The 16,567-nt window shown below is 36.5% G+C and overlaps 1 protein-coding gene and 1 non-coding gene across 2 annotated transcripts; both read right to left on the bottom strand.

Annotated features, from left to right (window-relative positions):
* Window positions 1–480: 480 nt before the first annotated feature.
* On the bottom strand, window positions 481–587 carry LOC112499128 (small nucleolar RNA R71). The gene has a single exon (XR_003066651.1). It is a non-coding gene; the product is annotated as a small nucleolar RNA R71 (small nucleolar RNA).
* Window positions 588–2,033: 1,446 nt separating this feature from the next.
* On the bottom strand, window positions 2,034–2,953 carry LOC102623863 (enoyl-CoA delta isomerase 1, peroxisomal-like). Its single transcript, XM_006485474.4, has one exon. The coding sequence runs from the start codon at window positions 2,849–2,851 to the stop codon at window positions 2,135–2,137; it is 717 nt and encodes a 238-aa protein (XP_006485537.1). The 5' UTR covers window positions 2,852–2,953; the 3' UTR covers window positions 2,034–2,134.
* Between the last annotated feature and the right edge of the window lie 13,614 nt (window positions 2,954–16,567).

Below are 16,567 nucleotides of genomic sequence, written 5' to 3'. Positions count from 1 at the left end.
TTTGATCTAGAGATTGAAAGAACTGCAAGGAGATTGAGAAGAAAGCAAAGAAACTCAAAAGCTGCTGTAGCAATGGATGACTTGCAAAACTTAGGAAACTTACTCACGGACCAATACAATCTGTCAATGGTCGAAAATATCAGAACAGACAAATTAATTAGAGACCGGCAAGGAATAACAATATTATCTACATGGCCAATGATAGAGACAAAGCCATTAGAGATTATGTTGTGTTGGCCTCTCAAGTTATACATCCTGGCATAGTTAGACCTGAGGTGGAAGCTGTCACTTTTGAACTCAAACTAGTGATGTTTCAGATGTTGCAAACAATAAGATGCATTGAGACTAAAACTATTTCCTTACTCCTTAAGAGATCGAGCAAGAGCACAGTTGAACTCTCTACTACCAGACTTCATTACAACATGAAATGACTTGGCGGATAAATTTCTAATGAAGTACTTCCCACCAACCAAAAATGTAAAGTTGCATAATAAGATCACTTCTTTTCATCAACTAAAAGATGAAAGCTTGTATGAGGCTTGGGAAAGATTTAAGGAGTTGCTGAGGAGATGTCCTCATCATGGCATTCATTGCTGCATACAGTTAAAAACCTTCTATAATGGGTTAAACCCAAGCACTAGATTGATGGTCAATGCTTCAGCAAATGGGGCTTTTTTATCTAAATCTTACAATGAAGCCTATGAAATTTTGGAGAGAATTGCTAACAACAACTATCAGTGGCCGTCAACTAGACAAATTGCAGTAAGAGGAGCAGTATGGATACACAATATGGATGCATTTTCAGCATTATTGGCCCAAGTAACATCATTGACCAATATGGTGAAAGTTATGACCACTACTCCAGCAACTGTCAAGCAAGTTGCTGAGATTTCCTATGTATATTATAGAGAGGGGCATTTATTTGATGACTGTCTAAGGAATCCAGCTTCAGTTAATTATGTGGGCAACTTCAATAGACAGAACCAGAACAATCCATATTCAAATACCTACAACTTGGATGGAGGAAGCATCTAAACTTTTCATGGAACAACCAGAACTAGTATATTCCAGCACCCAATGGACAAAACAGGCCTACTCTACTACCTAGTTTTCATCAGCAAAATCAAGGGCAAAGAAACACCAGCAATGATCAATTTAGTTCCTTAAAAACACTAATTAAAGAGTACATTGTGAAGAATGAAGCAGTTGTCCAAAGTCAAGCTTTGTCCTTGAGAAATTTAGAAAATCAAATTGGACAGCTTGCCACAACATTAAGTAACAAACCTCAAGGGAGTTTACTTAGCAACACAAAAGATCCAAAGAGAGGGGGTAAGGAACATTGCAAGGTGATCAACTTAAGGTCTCGGAAGGGTGTTGACATTCCTGTTGGTATGCCAAGAAAAAAAATGGAACATATTTTACTTCCTAAGGATTTTCAAGTTGAAAAAAAAGTTGCAGCAACCCAGTTATCAAAACACTAGAGAAAGCAGCCAAGCTATAGCAACCATATGAAGAAATTCCTCAGTACCTATTGAAGTAGAAACTGCAACACCAACAATAACAAGCCAGAGTCAATTAAAAGAACAGTAACCTATATCTTTTGTTGTAGTGCAGCAGTTTAGGCATCCACCCCCTTTCCCACAAAGATTTCAGAAACGAATACAAAATTAGCAGTTCAGCAAATTCTTGGAAGTATTGAAACAACTGCATATCAACATTCCCTTTATGGAAGCTTTAGAATAAATGCCTAATTATGTGAAATAAAATAAAATTTATTTCTCTTAACAGCTGATTATTTCTTCAACACAGTTGATTATTTCTAAAAATAATCAAATAATCAGCTGATTATTTGATTTACCAAATACTTAACTAATTCTAAAACTCACAGTACTTCTAAAAATAAAATTTACCAAATACTTAACTAATTCTCTTAACAGCTGATTATTTCTTCAACACAGCTAATATAAATTATTTTAAAAGTTATTACATTCCTAAAATAATACTTAAGTGATTGAAATTAAATCAATTAAGAAAAAAGCAACAGCCGTTTGTTAATTTTATATTATTACCAATAGGAAAGCAAAATCACAGTTCAGAGCTAAACATATCTTAATTATTATTTTTTAACCTTCAGCTAGAGTTTTGATCCAGTGTTTTTCAGCTGATCTACAGTCTCGTCATAATCCAAATGATCCAACACCTCTCTTAAAACCACCACCCGATTCTGAGCGTACACGTGTCCATCCCACTTCCTGTTCACCAATTCCTCCCCCAATTTAACTGCAGCCTTCACTGTTTCCTCAGCGCTGTCGTACGCCGCGTCGATAATTCCCCTCTCCACCGCTTCCTTAGCCATGAGCTTTGCAGCTTTCAACACCATCTCGCGCCGAGCAGTCGGGTTACCAACCTTGCACTCAATTAAAGCCATAAACCATGCCGAAATTGTGAGCCGGATATCAAGCTCACTCATGTACAAAAATCCTCTGTCGTTTCTCATTAAAACGTAGTCGTGGCTCAAAGCCAAAATCAAACCCGCCGCCGAGGCGTGGCCGGTGACAGCTGCTATTGTTGGCATGGGAAGTAAAATCAAATCCGAGATGAGAGACCGGAGTTTTCGCGACATGAGCTGGAAATTTGATTGGATGGATTTGGCCCACTCAATATCGTACCCGTTGGAGAAGAATTTGCCCTCGGCGGTGGTGATTAGAGCTGTCGATGAAGTGATCGGTTCGAACTTAATCCGGTCCAGAGTCGACTGGATTGCGTCGATTAATGTTGGGTTCAGCCGGTGCTCGCCAGGACCCGTTATTGTTAGAATGTAGAGGCTGCCCTGCTTCTCTAACGTACACATCTTTTTGCGCAGTCTCTCAGTTCGATAGAAATTCTGTATGAGAAAGCTCGATCACAGACCAAATAAATCGATTTTCGACATCTTTGACTTAAAAAAAAATGAGGTGCAATGCAACAGGGCTTCGAAATGGCAAAATTCGGATCATGTTTATTCACCTTGATGAAAATGCTAAATCTACTAGGGAAATGCAACGTCAGTTAAATCCTAACATGAAAGAAGTTATTAGAACTGAAGTCCTTAAGCTATTAGACGCAGGTATCATTTACCCCATTTCTGATAGTTCATGGGTCAGTCCTATGCAAATTGTCCCCAAAAAGTCAGGAGTCACAGTAGTTACGAATGCTGATAATGAATTGATACCCACTAGAGTAACTACAGGATGGCGTGTATGTATTGATTATAGGAAGTTGAATTCTGTCACACGTAAAGACCATTTTCCTTTACCATTTATTGATCAAATGCTTGATAGATTAGCAGGCCATGAATTTTATTGCTTTCTAGATAGCTACTCAGGATATAATCAGATTCTCATAGCACCAAATGATCAGGAGAAAACTACTTTCACTTGCCCTTTTGGCACATTTGCATATAGGAGAATGCCATTTGGATTATGTAATGCACCTGCTACATTTCAACGATGCATGTTGAGCATTTTTTCTAATATGGTGGAACGATTCCTTGAAGTCTTTATGGATGATTTTTTTGTCTTTGGTGACTCGTTTGATCAATGTTTACATCGTCTAACACTAGTTCTGCAGAGATGTATCGAGAAGAACTTGGTCTTAAATTGGGAGAAATGTCATTTTATGATAAAACAAGGTATTGTTCTCGGTCACATCATTTCGAGCAAAGGTATTGAGGTTGACAAAGCCAAGGTGGATCTCATTTCTAATCTTCCTCCACCCAAAACAGTCAGAGAAGTAAGATCTTTCCTTGGGCATGCTGGTTTCTATAGACGTTTCATTAAAGATTTTTGCAAAGTTTCTAGACCCTTATGCAATTTACTTGCTAAGGATGTACCTTTTATCTTTAGTGATTCATGTCTTATGGCGTTTGAAAAATTAAAACAGTTGTTGACAGCATCACCCATCATTCAGACCCCAAACTGGAGCTTACCATTTGAGCTAATGTGTGATGCATCTGATTATGCAGTAGGAGCAGTATTAGGACAAAGAGTTGATCGAATTCCCCACGTTATTTACTATGCTAGTATGACATTAAATGATGCACAGTTGAACTATTCAACTACTGAAAAAGAAATGCTAGCAGTAGTGTTTGCATTGGAAAAATTTCGATCATATCTCATTGGTTGTAAAATAATTATATTCACAGATCATGCTGCTCTTAAATATCTTCTCACAAAGAAAGATGCAAAAGCCAGACTAATTCGTTGGGTGCTACTTTTGCAGGAGTTTGACTTGGAATTCAAAGATAAGAAAGGCACAGAGAATGTTGTGGCGGACCACCTCTCTCGTCTCCATTTTGACACAATTACAGAATCATTACCATTGAATGAGTCATTTCCAGATGAACAATTAATGAATGTGGAAGTATTACCTTGGTATGCTGATATAGTTAATTATCTTGTTACAGGTAAACTTCCAGAGTATTGGACCAAGCAAGACAAGGCTAAATTCTTTGCAGAAATAAAGAATTTCTTTTGGGATGACCCGTATTTGTTCAAGTATTGTGCAGACCAAATTGTTAGACGATGCGTCCCAGAAAGTGAAATTCTGAATATCCTTTCATTCTGCCATGAACAAGCTTGTGGAGGCCATTTCAGCGCTAAGAAAACAGCGACTAAAGTTTTACAATGTGGTTTCTATTGGCCAACTATATTTCGAGATGCTTACACTTTCTGTTCTTCATGTGATAGGTGTCAACGAATGGGGAGCATTACACGAAAGAACATGATGCCATTAAATCCAATTTTAGTGGTTGAAATTTTTTATGTATGGGGTATCGACTTCATGGGACCCTTTCCCCCATCTTTTGGCCATCAATACATATTGGTTGCTATTAACTATGTATCAAAATGGGTAGAAGCAATTCCATGTAGGACCAATGATCACAAGGTGGTGATAGCATTTTTAAAAAGCAACATTGTTTCACGCTTTGGATTCCCTCGAGCAATAATTAGTGATGGTGGTGCCCACTTTTGGAACAAACCATTCAAAGCTCTTTTGAGAAAGTATTCAATCACACACAAAGTGGAGACCCCGTATCATCCGCAAACCAGTGGCCAAGTTGAGATCTCCAATCGAGAAATAAAGTACATATTAGAAAAGACGGTGAGGCCGGACAAAAAAGATTGGTCATTAAGACTTGATGATGCCTTATGGGCATATAGAACGGCATTCAAGACCCCGATTGGGATGTCACCCTACAGGCTAGTGTATGGAAAAGCTTGCTACCTACCTGTGGAACTCGAACATCGTGCATATTGGGCCATCAAGAAATTCAATTTTGACATGCAGCAAGCCAGCTCAGAAAGAAGATTACAGCTGGCAGAACTTGAAGAAATTCGCAATGATGCATACGAAAATGCCAAGATTTACAAGCAACGAATGAAAGTCTTCCATGATAAGTAAATTATGAGAAAATCATTCACTCCAGGTTAGAAAGTGCTTTTATTCAATTCTCGCTTGCACCTATTCCCAGGTAAGTTACGCTCTCGTTGGTCTGGCCCATTTATTGTTCATACTGTTTTTCCACATGGGGCAATTGAAATTAAGGACCCAAAGAACGGTGTCACGTTTAAAGTTAATGGTTAAAAATTAAAGCCATATCTAGAATACCAACCACATGGAGAAGACACTGAAATAAATTTGAGTGACCCACCAGATTTGAATTGATTTTTTTTTCTTTTCGTTGATTTGATTTTTTTTTCTTTCTTTATATTATTCTTCTGCTAATTGAAATTATTTTTGCATAAGTGTGTTTGTTTAACTATTAAGTTTTCTTTTATCATTTTTAATCATGAGTACCTTACTTAGACCGTTCCTCCTGAACATTCTTAAACCACTTCAACGTGTCAAAACTCATCTCAAAAGGCACATTTAATTTTGTAAAACACATCGCATTTGGGCTCTACAACCACCAGAGTTAGTAGCCTATGTTGAGGGTTTAGAAAGCCAACTCAGAGACATTGAGAGAAGTGTTTACGACATCCAGTTGGAGCTTGAGGTAAATTCAATAAGAGGACGATTTTAATTTCTTGTGTGTTTTAATTTGTTTTTCTGTTTGTGTGCTTTAGTTTGTTACCCCGGTGAAGTGGCGGATAACGGTACTCCGTGACAATCAAGTCGATTACTTCAGTTTCCCATAATAACTGATATTCTGAGGTGAAGGTATGGACAGAAACGAGATTCTAGCGAAACTTCACAAGCGATTCCCTTCACTTCCTCAGAATGCCCTCCTTACGATCTATAAAGCTCGGTCCGAACGCATGCGATTACTCATGAGGAATAACATACCTGCTAACATCCGTTGGTTAATCGAGGCTAAAGTACGATCGGCAGGTGAGTTACCTCCAAAATTTATTGCATACATGCCTGGTTGTGGTAAAGGAAATTATGCAAGAAAACGACGAGCTCGAAGAATTTCTGTTACTTGTCATAAGTGTGCCAGAATGAGTTGCAATAAAAACCCATGTTCTTTAGGAATGATGTCTGATAACAGGGAAGATAAGATTCAATTCATTAGGGATGGCTTGAATAAGGAGTCATTGGATGATATCCTTTTGTCTCTTGAAACGCATCCCAGTGGATATGTGCAAGGAGCGATTCTCTAGTTATGGCCATTATTCCAGAAAGAGCATGCACGATATAGTCTCGGGAATCTGACTATAAACGACCCTGTTTGCCAGTTTATAAGAAAACTGGATAGGAAGCCTATCCTCGACCCATAGAGGGCGTTCAAACCGTTTCTGGACGTAAAACCAGAGGAAGATGTAAGCCACAGTCGCAACTACCTGTAAATATCCTTTCACTTTACTGTTATTTTATTTCACTATTGTTTTATTGTGTGCATTATTGTCTTTAAAAATTTTATTACTGTTTGCTTTTTCCTTATTACTGTTTTCTTTTTCCCTTTCACTGTTTCCTTTTTTATTAGCAAGCCACGTGCTTTACGCGTTATTTGACACTGACATATTACCTCATACACAACTGTGATCCACTGTCACCAAGATTCTTAAATGTGATTTCCTTTTTGTCAAGCACTCACAAATTATTTTCGAGAAGTATCACAATGGCAGCTACTCCCAATAGACAATTCAAGAACATTTGTGTGCTTTCTGGATTTACCTATGGCAAACATAAAGAGTTCGTTGAGGCAGCTATAGATCTTGGTCGAAGCATAGCAGCGAGAAAATTACACTTGGTGTATGGAGGAGGTAACCGAGGGTTATCAAAAATGGTCTCAGAAGCAGCTTTTATTAGAGGAAGTAAAGTTTGAAATACTAACTAGGCAACCCAAGAGGGGGGGTGAATTGGGATTTTAAAAATTATCATAGGCAAACCACACAACAATTTAATCTAATGCCTTAATAAATTAGAAAACAATAAATTCAATAAAAGCACAATAATAAATGAGTAAGGGAAGAGAAAACAAACTCAAGGATTTTTACGTGGTTCGGCAATCCCCGCCTACGTCCACGCCTCCAAGCACACCGGGCTTGAGGATTTCACTAAGCTAGCCTCCCAAGGCTTCAAACGCTTACAATTGACTTCCAAGGTGTCAATGGACCTTTACAACAAGAGATTATCTCCAATCTCTTAACCCAAGTGTATCCCAACACTTACAATCTTTTAACTTGATTTTACAAAAAGATTACAAATGAATCCCTCTCACACAATGTGTTTGATCTCAAGTGAAAGCTCAATGTGTGAATGAATGAGATGAATACAAAGATTTAAAGCTCAATGAAAGTTGTATTCTCAATATTTTGCTCAATGATGATCGTTGGAATTCTTCTTGTTTGAATTGGATTGAGCTTATTTATAGTTGGAGCTGAAAAACTAGCCGTTATAGATTGTCTGCACGAAAACGGTTCACCATTAACCATTAACGGTTAACCGTTTAGGCTGGTCAAAGTTACCGTTGGGCCAATTTTCAAATAAACGGTTAGCCGTTTAGGCTTACCCTTTCGCCGTTAATTTCCAAAGACCTGCGAAACAAATTTGGTTTAACCGTTCTTACTAAACGGTTCAAGGTTAGCAATCTGAAAATAATCGGTTAACCGTTTTCAGTAAACGGTTCACCGTTAGTTTCCAGAATCATCATTTTAATAATACTTTGCAGAACATGCTTTCTGGAAATTATCGGTTAGCCGTTTGCTACAGTGATTGCTACAGTAACCTGCACAGTGCACTATTTTCCAAAATTACAGTTTGTCCCCAAAACTTTACAAAACTGTACTATAGCCCAAAACGTTATGAAACTTTGCAAATAGGTCCAATTTCAGAATTTCTAAATAATGCTTTGTTAATCCCAAAACTTTTTGAAATTATGTTATAGTCCAAAATGCTATGACACTTTTCAAATAAGTCCTTCACCAAAATTTCAAGCAATACTTGTTTGTTTCAAAGTTTTCAAAATGCTTTCAATTAAACCATAAACTTTGAAAAACAACCAATTTCATAAAATCATTTTTCCATTAAATATGAAACATTTATAATGTGAAAATAATGATTTATTATTTAAAAAGAATAAAAACAATCAATTTCATAAAATCATTTTTCCATTAAATACAAAACATTTATAAATGTGAAAATAATGATTTATTTAAAAAGAATATTAAATAATTTGAGCTTAAAAGATTAATCATTCTTAATCTTGTTTGTTATCATCAAAATCAATATTATGGAAACATATATGTTAACAAAGTGTTAGGCATCATCCCAAGAGTCCTAAAACCATTGGGCAGTTCGTCTGACTCATCAACTGGAGAAGAGTTAGTCGTCTCAGGTATGCAAGAAAGAATAACTGAAATGCTTAATCATGCTGATGCTTTTATTTTCCTTCCAGGAGATCTTGCAACACTAGAGGCACTTATCACACTAGCATCATGGGCCCATCTGCACATCCACCAGAAACCCATCGGTTTGTTAAATGTCAATAATTTTTATGATGGCTTTATCGCATTTCTTAACCATGCAATAAAAAACTATTTCATTCCTTCTAATGTGAAAAAACTTTTTATTTGTGCTCACACTGCTAATGAGCTACTTGATCTGTTACAAGCTTATAAACCGGAGCCAGACCCCTGGACCTTTGTGTTGAAGCATCCACATAATGATGGTAACAGTAGCCACAGTAAGAAGTACAAATTAGATTTAACTCTCCGCTTGTAAATATTGTTTTCTGTGTTGCACCACCCAAGTGATGTCTTCTAAACTCTACTTCTTTCATTTCAAACATTGAGGACAATGTTTCGTTCTGGTTGAGGGGAGGGAATAATCGACAATTGTGGAATTTTGGTTAAGTTTTTACTAATTTTTTGTTGTAGAAACTAATTGTTGCTAACTTTTTGTGTTGAAGATGGCTGAATATGGAGTGTAGTGACTCTAGAAACGCATCTTCATCGTTTTAAAAAAAAAATTTTAAAAAAACTTAAAAAAAAATTCAGACATTTTCTTTTTCTTTATTATGTGTTTATGTTTATTTTTCTTCTTTTTAATTTCTCCTCTATAAATATACATTTTCCAACTTTTGAGTCGAAGATGGCTGAATATGGAGTGTAGTTCCTCTAGAAACGCATCTTCTTAAAAAAAAAAATCATTTTCGTTTTCTATCATTTTACGTGTAACTTTTCTAATTAGTTTTTATGCATCATTTTCACATTTCTGCATGCATATTTTCCTTTCATGTTTAGAATAGGTTGGGGGATAGAATGTTGTTTAAAAAAAATTGTGTGATTTGTTTTAACATTGGATGACATGATTAATTTCAAATTTTAGTATTTGTATTATCTTTGGTCTTAAGTGATGTTACGCTATGTTTGCTACTTTACATGTTGATGTCGGAGACAAATGTGAGTTGGTTGAAGGAATGAACATGTCATAATAAGTACCAAGTGAGTTTTTGAGCCTATTATTTTTCTTGGAGAATAACCCTTTTGCCCACTCTTTATACAGCTTAGCGGTTTATTATTTTACACACGATCTCTAAATTGCTTTTGAGTTAACCCTTAAAAAAAATTGTAAAATTAAAAAAAAAAGAAAAAAAAAAGAAAAAAGAGTGTGTTGCTATATTTGGAGGCCCATCTAACTAGTAGATATGGAAGATTATTTAGAGCCCTAAAAGACGATGGAAAGGCCATCTTTAATCCGTTTGAGCCTTTCTAGCCATTCCTTTTATCAAATATCCATAGTTAACCATTTTGAGCCTTTTTTTTAAAAAAAAAACCTTTTTCTTTGTCAACTTATCATCTTGACCCACTCCGATTTGGAGTATTATCCAATGTCTTATAAGTTCCATCACCTATTTATGTTTGAGAAAATGTAAATAATTATGTTGTTCAGTAAAGTTATGCCAAAAAACAAAAAAAATAAATAAAAGTTGTTGTTTCAAAAAAAATAATAAAAATAATAGGTGAAATCCACCTTGCAACTTCCAAAAAAAAAAAAATTCTATGCATTTTTCTCAAACATACACTTTGTTTTTCTTATTTTCCTTCTTTGTTAGCCATGTCCCTAGCCTACGTTTCGTCCTAATAAAAATCCTTCTTGATTTTAGGGAACTATAGTTTGAAGTAGAAGCTAGTTATATGGGCTAAAAAGATGCAGTGATGCATAATAAAAAAAAAGAAGATAAATAAAGTGGGTTGACTAGCATTTTTGTTTGACTTGAATTCGTATTTTTTATAAGCTGAGGGCATATTTATTTCATCTTGGTGAGAGCATGTGATATCACTTCTTTATTATTTTCTCTCTCAATTACCATTCATTGGAGTGACTATTTTTATTGGTTTTAATTTCTTTGTGAAAGTGTCACTACTTCTAGTGAGATTTTGGGGTTTGACATGTCATTCTTGAAAGTAGCTATGACAAAGTTTACTGGGCTGATTCATGTGGATGGTTGATGTGGGTGTGATGTTGCTTTAGACTGGAGATAATGCTTATACTTTTATTTGATTGCTATCATTAATCTGACGGAATAAATACGAGTGTTTCTATTAAAAAAAAATATTTTGAATTTGAATTTTGTTTTCGCTTTATTTGCTAGGGACTAGCAATAAGCTGGTTGGGGGGTGTGTTGAGTGTTAGAAAATGCATATTTATAAAGGAGAAAATCGTCATTTTACATTTCAAGTCTTACTAACAACCCTTACTTTTATGTATTTAACCTTCTTGTGATTTAATTACATGTGTTTTATTTTAATTAAGTATTTTATGTATTTTAGGGGCATTATAGTCATTTCACAATAAAGGAGAGATCAGACGGCAAAACAGACATCACTTTTGAACTCAGGACGGTCGAAAACCTTAGGAGGAGCATAAAAGGAAAAATGGCACTATTCATATGTACGGTACTATTCACGTGTACGGTACTAACTACGTTACTGTTCACAATATTGTTCACATAGACGGATCGATGACGTGGCATTGACCGATGATGTGGCATTGACCGATGATGTGGCATTAACTGATGAGGTGTCACGATCCTGTTGGGCTAAAATTCTTATGTACTGTTGATGGTGACGTGGCAGCATATCAGTGGATGAAAAATCTCACGTACGGTACATGCATCACACAGGATTATTTTCAACCAAACCGCATTACTGTTCATCCGAGTCAAACCTCGTTACTGTTCATCCGAGTCAAATCGTGTTACTGTTCATCCGCGTGGTCAAACCGTGGACTGTTGACTGATGACGTGGCGCAATCCTGAGCGTCCAAACTGTTTTTAATCCGATGGCCATGATTTACTCCGTGTATCTATAAAAAGGGGGCCTCCCCCCCTAATTTGATATCTCTGAATCCATTTTTGGGATCCATTTTCTGTAATTCCTTTTCCATCTTGTATCTTCTTCGTATTTTAATAAATTCCCATTTTGCCCCTAGTTCAATTATAAGTGGCTAATTTTCTTTCAAGCTTGGGTTGAAGGTGAAGTCTCAACATGTGTCATGGGCTTAATTTGGTAAATTTATTTTCTCTTCCCCTCTAGTTTTTGTGGATGTTTTGACTTCTCGTCGACAAATAATAATAATCTTGTCTAGATACCGCCTTGGTTACACCGGCTCTCTAGTATAAGATTATTATTATTTGGCACGATAAGCCCTTAGCACCATATTGATTAGAGCGTGGTTCATGAGGTGTGGATTCCCCCCTCATGATTTAATTGGCATTAATAAGGATTATTTAGCCCATGATGCATGTTGATACGGATCCAGATACCCAAGTACGTCATTTTAATAGAATTCTCTTCAATTTATTCTCGCCATTTCAATTCCAATTTTAGAATTTATTCTCGCCATTTTAATTTAAGTTTTAGCATATCCCAAATCATTTCCACCACAAATCCAATCACCCATTTACAAAATTAATTCTACACAATTAAAATCTACCTCCTCGTGGGATCGACACTCGTCACCATTAGTCTATACTACAATAGATTCGTGCGCTTGCGAGTACATTAAAATTTGCACAACAATTGTTATAGCATATCACCCACAATCTAATGGTCAACCAGAAGTGTCCAACAGAGAGATTAAAAAGATTTTAGAGAAAGTAGTTAACCCCACTAGAATGGACTGGTCATTGTGTTTGCATGACTCTTTATGGGCTTATTGAACAACATACAAGACACCAATTGGCATGTCTCCATACATAATCATCTTTAGAAAAGCTTATCACCTACCCATTGAGCTAGAACATAAAGCATATTGGGCATTAAAGCAACTAAACCTCGATATACATGTTGCAGCAGAACAGATGAAGCTTCAACTTTGTGAACTTGATGAATTAAGGTTATTCTCCTATGAAAATGCAAGGATCTACAATGAGAAAAGAAAGCAGTGGCATGACAAACATATCTAGCAAAGGAGTTGAATTCCAGGCCAACCAGTTTTCCTCTATAACTCAAGGCTGAAGTTATTCCCGAGTAAATTGAAATCTCGATGGTCAGGACCTTTCAAGTTAGTTATAATTCATCCTCATAGGGTTGTAGATCTCTTAGATGAAAGAACATGACAAGAATTCAAGGTTAATGGCCACAGAGTAAAACACTACATTGATTATGTTGTAGAGCAATCAAAAGAGGACTTGCTCCTCAATGATCCAACATTGTGAGAAATCAAGGAAGGTCAGGCTGAAGGGTCGAAAATCAAGAACTAATTGAGAGGCAACCCAATAATTAGGGAAGTTATTTTGATTTGTTTTTCTTTGTCTTTAGACTTAAGTTATCATGTTCTTCTTTATAATTTTCATTAATTTCTTTATTTTAGTAACTAATTGCCTTTCATGTCTATTTAAAAAAAAAAAAGAAAAGAGGTAGAACAATTAGAGGAAATGGGACTCCCATGCTGATTGTTGCAGCATTGCACTTAACAAGACAGACAGGTGGTGCTTCTCAATAAAATGTGGAGCTTTACAACAGCATGCTGCCGAACACAAGCTAATTCCTGCAGCATACGAGTGACACATCGAGGGAAACTTTTTTTTATCGTTAAGGCTACAAAATGTTGACAGCTGGTGTGGTTGATATAGATCACAATCTGAAGGGATTCTAATCCCTAAATTATTGCATCACAATCCATTTCCATTCCAAATTAGAATTGTTTTAAATTTAAAATCCATATTTCCAAGTTTATCTCATTCAAATTGATTTCCTTCCTAAATTAATTTTTACAACATGTATAAATAAGGATTTCACTGTGCAAAAAGGGACACGCTAATTTTATTTTCTCTTTCTCTCCCAGGAACCAAACTGATACTCTTACAACTCCCTGTAGCAACTGCATCTTCATTCTCTTGCAAGTACCTTCAACTTGCTCCAGCAATGAATAAATACAAGGTCATAGCACAACGTCTTAAGGACCCTTCCCACTTCTAGAGTTACAAGGTAGAAGAGAAATTTGAAGAATTTATAGAGCCAAGAAAAATTTTAGAAGAAAAAAGCTTCCAATTTCCACCAAATCCCTCAGGAATTGTCCAAACCATTCAAGCTCTTGTAGCAAGACGGGGATGGGTAGACTTTTGCCAACATCCGAGAGACCCTTTGGTACTAATAGTAAAGGAGTTCTATGCCAACATGCTGAGCCAGGAATAGAAAAAAAATTGGGTAAGAAACTCCCTCATCCCTTTAGACCCACGAGTCATTAATGCTTTTTATAACTTGCCATCTGACGTGGAGTGTGAGTATTCCAAGCTGATTGCAAACATGACTGATAAAACATTGAATAAAGTACTCAAAACCCTTACTGTATAAGGGACATCATGGGCTAATGAGGAGGGTCGTGTGATCAATCAAATTGACCTTAAACATGTTGCTAAAGTATGGGTCAATTTTTTAAAATCTACACTAATAACCACTACACACACTACCACTGTATCATAAGAACGATTAGTGGTTTTATATGTCGTTGTTCGGGGGCTACCATTGATGTGGGAGTTATAAGTAAAAGGCAAATTAAGGAGTGTGCCATGAAACAACATAAAACAGCAGCCCTCTTGTTTCCATCTCTTATTACTAGTTTATGCCTAGTATCTGGGGTGAGGGCCACTGTTCAAGATGAGCACATTAAGAATGCAGGAGCTTTGAATACTCGAACAATTAAATAAATTACTAAAGAAATTATTGCAGCACTAGCAGAACCAGTTGTTGTAAGAAGTACAAGAAGAGCTATTAGGGTGGGGAGAAGACTGCAAGAACTAAGTGACAGCATTACCCAGTGTGTTGCTGCAAAGCAATGAGAAAATAATAGATTTTGGGCATACTTGATGCATTTGGAGAATCATCTGCATCAGTTTGTTGTGTTCATGAAAAACCAACACCAGGATTTGCCAGACTCTTTACTGCTGCAATTCAACTTTGGAGACCTAATAGTAGGGAGTGAGGAAACTGTAACAGAACCAAATAGTGAAGCCGAGGCAGAAGCAGAAGACCAACCGGCACCAACAGAAGCAGAGGGTCCTCAATTAGAAGCCCACAGCTCCATAGAAAATTGGGAAGAAGGGGATTCAGGGGATGACAAATTTGAGCCATCAAAGATTACACCCCCCAAAAGAAGAAGAAAGCACACTATTGGAGATAAGTATAATGATAAACCTGAGGAGGAACCACCAGTCCCATCTCATAAGGGCAAGAAAAAAGTCAAAAGTGAAGAGGACTCTGAGGATGTTTCAGCATATATTGATGCAGAAATATAAGCAGCTGCTAAAAGAGTCACTCAAACCCTTGCAGCAAAGAAGCATCTCTTGGATATCATTGTTGAAATAACTGTTGAGGAAGCTGTTGCAACAAAATCTACCTCAGCTGCAACCCTCCAACCTCTATCTAGATCTCCTTCAACCACCACCAAGACAACCAACATACAGTAGAGGGGCCACCTCAAGAGATGCTACAACACTAGAAGAACCAGAGCGCAAACGCACACGATCCACTCAATCCACCCTGAGGCCATGCTGGTACTCCCTCAACTAGTCCAACACCACACCAGAGGACATAGAAGTCTACAGTTACACCTCAAGGTTCCCTTAAAGACCGTTTGAGGAGTGCCACGAAAAAGAAGTAAATCTTACGCTGCAGGAAAATAGACCACATCAAGGGAGTTCTTTTTACTAGTTTAATTTACTTTCTTTCCTTTCCAGAGCGTTTCTTTCAGCTTAATGCTTTTTACCACCATTTGCATGTGTAGTTTGATTATTTTTGCGTGCATGTGAGAGCACATCATCTTTCAAGTTTGGGGGAGAGTTGTGCTAAGTTATATTATTGTGTTTATAGTATATGTTTGCATTGTGTGTTTAGTATGGTATGTAGCTCTGTTATCTATTTGTGAGTGGATCTAATAAAAACCCAATGAGGACACCCTGAGTGTTAATTTTAAAGCACCAAGTAGAACAATTCATGAACAAAGGCTGAATTTTGTCATTACACATAAGCTTTGAGTAAGTCCTATGAGAATACTGTAGAAAACCCAGAGAACATAAAAAAGGTGAAAAAATCTCAAGTTTGGGGGGCAAAGAAAAGAAACAATACGTGTGCTTGTTGTTAAATGATTGCTGCTCCTATGGCTTAAGTTATTGAGTAACATGGCTGAGTATGTACTTCATATACATACTTGAGTCCAAAAGCAATAAAAGCTATGAGCATTGCTGTAGCAATTGATGAGTGCTATAAAAAAAAAAAAATGTCCTTTGTCTAAGATGTGGAAATAGCCAGGTTTATTCATAAACACTATGTTTAGCCTTGAACTAAAGATGTCTCTAGATACGATTATATTGTGCATATTTCTGCAGCAACTCTGATTTGTGCATTGTTTAAGTAATTGGGTGTCATCATTACAAGTGATTGATATTAATATGAAAAATCAATGACATTGAAAAGAGGTTTTTGATAGATTGACATGTTTTCTAAATAGCACAATTTGAGATGACTTGTAACTATTGCTCCCTAGATGTAAATATATTTATGTTCTACCTCTGAATTTTATGCAATGTCTGTGTAATGCTATAACATCTCTAGAATCTTATTAAAGTGGCACACACACA

The sequence above is a fragment of the Citrus sinensis genome, chromosome 4, assembly GCF_022201045.2.
Source record: "Citrus sinensis cultivar Valencia sweet orange chromosome 4, DVS_A1.0, whole genome shotgun sequence".
NCBI lineage: Eukaryota > Viridiplantae > Streptophyta > Magnoliopsida > Sapindales > Rutaceae > Citrus > Citrus sinensis.
Note: the sequence above shows the minus strand (reverse complement) of the source record. Positions and strands in the feature narration are given on the sequence as shown.

What these genes read in the sequence shown, in the direction of transcription:
- LOC102623863 (XM_006485474.4), bottom strand. Translation starts at nt 2,851, where the DNA reads ATGTGTACGTTAGAGAAGCAGGGCAGCCTCTACATTCTAACAATAACG.